Source organism: Diplotaxodon limnothrissa, linkage group LG16, assembly GCF_057381915.1.
Source record: "Diplotaxodon limnothrissa isolate DT_005_m linkage group LG16, D_limnothrissa_male_GT1.1, whole genome shotgun sequence".
Lineage (NCBI taxonomy): Eukaryota > Metazoa > Chordata > Actinopteri > Cichliformes > Cichlidae > Diplotaxodon > Diplotaxodon limnothrissa.
The window spans coordinates 25,299,152-25,305,253 of NC_140611.1; the positions used below are offsets into that span (position 1 = coordinate 25,299,152).

The following is a 6,102-nucleotide window of genomic DNA, read 5'->3' on the forward strand; positions in this document are numbered from 1 at the left end:
CAGCTCCTGACATTACCCATTTCAAGTGTCACCGGAAAACTGTCAGAAGACTTGAGGTAGGATGTGAAACATTTATGTGTTAAAGTTTTATTTTTACCTGAAATCCCACACTTGTTTAAATTAGTGTAGTTTTCGCTGTGGACATTTCATATAATTTTAAATTGATATATAAAACTTTCCCTCTCAGTTTAAACATTTATGTGAAAAATTCTAATTTGTTTGCACCCGTCTGGTTTTCAGCCATGCCCTGCGTTCAGGCTCAGTATGGATCATCACCTCAAGGAGCCAGTCCAGCTTCCCAGAGCTACAGCTACCACACCGCAGGAGAATACAGCTGCGACTTCTTAACACCCGAATTTGTTAAGTTTAGCATGGACTTGACCAACACTGAGATCACAGCTACTACTTCTCTACCAAGTTTCAGTACATTCATGGACAACTATAACACCAGTTACGACGTTAAACCGCCCTGTCTCTATCAGATGCCCCACTCCGGAGAGCAGTCCTCTATCAAAGTGGAGGACATTCAGATGCACAGTTACCATCAGCAGAGCCACCTGCCACCCCAGTCTGAGGAAATGATGGCTCACTCTGGGCCTATGTATTTCAAACCCTCCTCGCCTCACGCCCCAAGTACGCCAAACTTCCAGGTTCAGCCTAATCACATGTGGGAGGACCCTGGCTCCCTCCACAGTTTCCACCAGAACTATGTTGCGGCCACGTCTCATATGATAGACCAGCGCAAGAATCCGGTGTCAAGGCTTTCGCTCTTCTCGTTCAAACAGTCCCCGCCCGGTACTCCTGTTTCCAGCTGTCAGATGCGGTTCGACGGGCCGCTGCACGTGTCCATGAACCACGACAACCCGGGCGCACACCGCGGCCCGGACGGCCAGAGTTTTGCGGTGCCCAGCGCTATACGGAAACAGTCTGGCCTGGCCTTTCCTCACTCGCTGCAGCTCAGCCACGGGCACCAGCTGATGGACAGCCAAGTGCCATCGCCCCCGTCCCGAGGATCTCCGTCAAACGAAGGTCTGTGTGCGGTATGTGGGGACAACGCAGCCTGCCAACATTATGGAGTGAGAACCTGCGAGGGTTGCAAAGGATTTTTCAAGGTGGGCTGAAATGACAGCGACAATGAATGCGTGTTACTGTTTTTTACGTCAGCGAGACATTCTGTCATTATTATTCACAGCGCAGTGTGTTAAATGCTGCTCAGTTACTTAAAAACCAAATAAATCAAAGGCAACACAATAACACTAAACCCGACTTTAATACAAGTGTGAGTGCGCACACAAAAAAGAACCACATGGCAGTCATACTTGTCCACACAGACGTGACATCGAATGAAAAGAAATAATAACCAACACCACTAATGCGTATTTGCTGAGCTTCTCTTATTATTATTGGGTCATACAGCACAATTCAAAACATTAAATATGAATTATATTATATTGTTTTCATCCTTGCATTTCCCCTTCAAGTTGTGCGTCAGAATTGTGTAACCTTGGAAATGGGCCCGAAAGTTGACTGTGTGTTTTTTTTCTCTCTCTCTCTTTTCAGCGCACCGTACAGAAAAATGCAAAATACGTGTGTTTAGCAAATAAAAACTGTCCTGTTGACAAACGCCGAAGAAACCGTTGCCAGTTCTGCCGTTTCCAGAAGTGCCTTGTCGTCGGAATGGTGAGAGAAGGTACGTTTGGGCTATGCATTCAATTATTTCTGTCCCGGTGGTTAATATTTTTCATCTGACACACTGGGAAACGTGCGTAATGCAGTACTGGGTTGTGAATTTATCCACTAATAGGTATTTACGCACACCAGCTGGAGTTTGTATATTGATGATTTATCTAAATCACATATCTTTATATATTTTGCAGTTGTCCGAACGGATAATCTAAAAGGTCGAAGAGGACGCCTACCATCCAAACCCAAAAGTCCCCAAGAGCCTTCCCCTCCCTCGCCGCCGGTCAGCCTCATAAGCGCACTTGTTAGGGCCCATGTGGACTCCAATCCCTCCATGTCCGCTTTGGACTACTCCAGAGTAAGTGACTCTAATAATCCCAGAAATAAAAAGTCACACACTCGCAGAACATTTGAAAAAAAAAAGAGTTAAATATTATTCAGAGAAAGCAGATAAAACGAGACTGGCGACCCCTTTAATTTAGTCCTGCATTAGGACTAAATTTATTACCCTGAAAGTTTTCTGTAATACATCGCTGAATTCCAAACTTTGCCAGCCTTTTAATGTGACACATTTTAAGTGAGCTGCACTGAGATGCAGAACTTAATAAAAAGGAGACATGAATTCAACGGTTAAAAAAAATCTTTCTCTCCTTCTTGGAAATGGGCATTTGCAATTTCACGGATTATATATTTTAAAGGACCTCATTAAGGCGCTGTTTAAATTAAATTCCAGTTCCAGGCTAACCCTGACTACCAAATGACTGGAGACAACACTCAGCATATCCAGCAGTTCTATGATCTCCTGACGGGCTCCATGGAGATCATCCGAGGCTGGGCGGAGAAGATCCCTGGCTTTTCTGATCTACCGAAGCAAGATCAAGATCTCCTCTTTGAATCCGCCTTCCTTGAACTTTTTGTCCTACGGCTGGCATACAGGTGAGACTGAGTAATTACTAAATAAAACAATTTAGGCTTTAGATAATCATCAGTCCCTCCTTCAAGCTTCATTGCTTTTGGCTTTATTAGCCGCCCAATAATTAGAAGGCTCTTGAATCCACATTTATTACCAAGCATAATTAATGACATTTTGTTAATAACTGCAGGTCCAACCCAGTGGAAGGAAAGCTTATTTTTTGTAATGGAGTGGTTTTACACAGACTACAGTGCGTCCGTGGATTTGGAGAGTGGGTAGACGCCATCGTGGAGTTTTCTTCCAACTTGCAGAGTATGAATATAGACATCTCAGCTTTTTCCTGCATCGCAGCACTGGCCATGGTAACAGGTGAGTAAAGGCGACGGTGCATTTATGAACACTGGATGGTTCACAACGCTTATGAAAAATGAGAGGGTTGACGTATCATAGATTATTTATCCGTGCCTGTTTTTTCTTTGTTAATTGTATTTTTCAGAGCGACACGGACTTAAGGAACCCAAGCGAGTCGAGGATCTCCAAAACAAGATCGTCAACTGCCTCAAAGATCAAGTGACATTCAATGGCGGCGGCTTGAATCGTCCCAACTACTTGTCAAAACTCTTAGGAAAGCTCCCAGAACTGCGCACACTCTGTACCCAAGGTCTGCAGCGTATCTTTTACCTAAAGCTAGAGGACCTAGTCCCTCCGCCAGCAATAATTGACAAACTTTTCCTCGACACCCTACCTTTCTGAGTCTGACTCAATGGCGAACCTCAAAGAACTTCCAAAAGACTATTTGTGTCAGACTTGACCGATTTTTAAAGTTGTTATTTCTGAATATTTGCAAGCTCCATATGCTAACAGAACAACCACATTATGAATATGAATTCGTGAAAAAGTAACACGAGGGAAAAAAAGACAAAGTCTAATGGCTGTGCGGGCCTTGATTTTTTTCCCCTTTTCTCTCTTTTGTTTGTGCCAAACAACTGAATTATCACTGGTTAATGCTCTCCGGTGGACAAACTGTCATCAAATTTAACTTGGTCTTGCAATCATTTACTGTTTGTTTAACCTCGGCTCTACTGATTCAGCATACTCAGATGTAATATATTCCATTTATATAGAAATATATAAACCCACGCACACACACTGTATATTATGATAGATTATGTGATGCCTCCAATGCATCGGTTTATAACATGTGTAAAAAGTTTGTTATAATGAAAATATTTAATTTTCTTTTCTCTTTTGACTCGTGCCTATGTGTTTCTGACAGGATCCCAAAAGCATCCAGAAAAGACAACGCATGATTTAGTTTCTTTTTTTTCCCTCCCACCCCTTTTCCTTTTTCTTTTATAGGCACTTGCTGAGGTGATGTCTATATATAATATATACCGGACACTATGTAGTCTGCTAGATTTGATACTGATTCGTAGTTATGGCACTCCTTTTATGTATGACGCATATGTGGAAAAATATTTCATCTGTATAGAAAATGAGGGACCCATGGTGTTTGTAAAACTGTCAGACATTCCTTGTTTGTATGTGCTGTAAGTATTGTTGCTGTTGAATATAAACGTTTCTATATATTTATTATTTCTATTGCCAAGAGCTACACTAAGCATGGTGCAATTTAAACGATTTCAAACCATCCAAGTTTCATGCTGAGCACGTTGTCTATGTTTTATGTCTTATAAGCGTCTAGCTAGTTATAATTTAACACGTTTTGGAACTGAAAAATCCCATCTTATATGAAGAGGTCCATGAGTGTGTGATATAGGCCTACATCTTTGGCATCATGGTGTACTTACAACTTCTGTGACGCATTTGGTGCCGAATTCAAAAAACTTTAGAGAGAAAGAAATATTTAATGTTTACAAATAAAACTTTTAAATCGATCCTTTGCTAAACACTTTCTCTGAAATTTATTCTTCAAATTCAGACTTTTCCAATCCCCAAGAGAGAGCGAGGCACACGAGAAATGATGCATTTTCTCATAACTTCTTCACTGAATTCTCAGTTTTGTGGAAGCTGTTGCGATCAGCGCTCAGGCTCGATTGCGCAAAAAAAACCAAACGTTTTTTATAAGGACACCACAATAATAATAATTTCTGTTATCATCCTGTTTAAAAAAAACGTGACAGGATGCGAGGAGATATTTAGTTCAAGCTAAGGGAGTAAGTCGTTGCATTAAAAGATGAAATATTCGTAAAGGCGGGCCCATTTTAATTGGATTTGGATTTTTAAATTTGACAAAAATATGAATCTTTACAGAGGCGCATATTAACGACTTCACAATTTTAAGCTTTCATTTTCCGACTCTATTGAGCTCATATTTCATTTATCCAAATTCAATTTAACCCACTTACATTTTAGGAGTTCTAAAGTGTCGCCATGCGTGCAGGTGTGTATTTCCAATTATTTCTAATATTTTAACAAATAAAGGTGACAATTTTATTAGTCTATCCTTTGCCGATAAAACATTTCCTCCCTTTTCTAATGTCGCTGTCTAACTAAAGAAGCGATGCAACAGATTAAACGCAGGAATTTAAATTGAACATAAAACACAATTTCTCGAACGACTGCTTAAATGAGAACATCGGAATTCATCTTATAATTCATCTGTTCTTTGCTGATGTAGCGCGGATGATTATAAAACTTTAACTTTGTGGATCTCGACTTTCCTCGTTACCAAAAAAGGTGATTAAAAATGTAATGACGCGCTTTATATTATCCCAGTCTGTGTACAAGCTGATTTTCTTTTCCTTTTGCGCTTCCGCTCCACTGACCTTTTATAATTTAAAATCAGACTTTTAACCTATCCTACCGACAAGTCAGATCAGAGCTAGAACTAAACAGTTTTACAGTCGGCAGTTTTCTGGCATAAAAAAAATCCGTCTACATGCAACTTGCCATTACAAATAAGAAGAAAAAGGCGTTCGAAAAGCTTTCTGAGAGGTGAAACCCGGTTTGAGCACAGGTAGCGCAGGCTCGCATTTCGCGTTCCAGCGTAGTTGTCTGTGAAATTTAAGTGAAGAGACATATGATGATGCACAAACAGGAAACCTTTACTGCGTCGTTGTGCGGCATTTTTTTTTTGCAAACCGAGGCCGATGTTTGGTGAAAATAAAACGATACCCAGTTGGTTTTTAATAGTTTAGTAATACGCCAGTTTTTTACCGACAACCTCCCACAAACCCCCCGGGAATGAAGTTCCGCGCCTCTTATTTCTTCTACATCCTCCCCCTTCCGCTGTATCAGCCATTAAAGTACACAGGTAAAAACGTCCCTATGTAGGCTGTATCCTTTAATCCAGTGCGCTGATTAATCTCACGCAACTGCGGTGAAGATTTTTGTGAGATGTCGCTGCACATCACATCTGCATATTGTGAACTGCACAAGTAGAAATACAAGTCATTTAGAAATGTATACAAAACGGCTGTGATTAGCTTGAACAAAGTGAGGCAGGGCCGCTGTCACTAAGCCTTTCCTTCAGTCTATCAGGA

The 6,102-nt window shown here is 41.0% G+C and overlaps 1 protein-coding gene across 2 annotated transcripts; it reads left to right on the forward strand.

The window, feature by feature from the left end:
* The first annotated feature begins 242 nt into the window (after positions 1-242).
* Positions 243-3,349, forward strand: nr4a2a (nuclear receptor subfamily 4, group A, member 2a). 2 transcript variants are annotated; one of them, XM_085373857.1, is made up of 6 exons: positions 243-1,112; positions 1,561-1,690; positions 1,878-2,061; positions 2,443-2,619; positions 2,787-2,965; positions 3,093-3,349. In XM_085373857.1, the coding sequence occupies exons 1-6, from the start codon at positions 243-245 to the stop codon at positions 3,347-3,349; spliced, it is 1,797 nt and encodes a 598-aa protein (XP_085229983.1). The 2 variants fall into 2 exon arrangements, with proteins under 2 accessions (XP_085229983.1, XP_085229982.1); XM_085373856.1 differs by having other exon boundaries at positions 1,878-2,041; positions 2,417-2,619.
* The last annotated feature ends 2,753 nt before the right edge of the window (positions 3,350-6,102 follow it).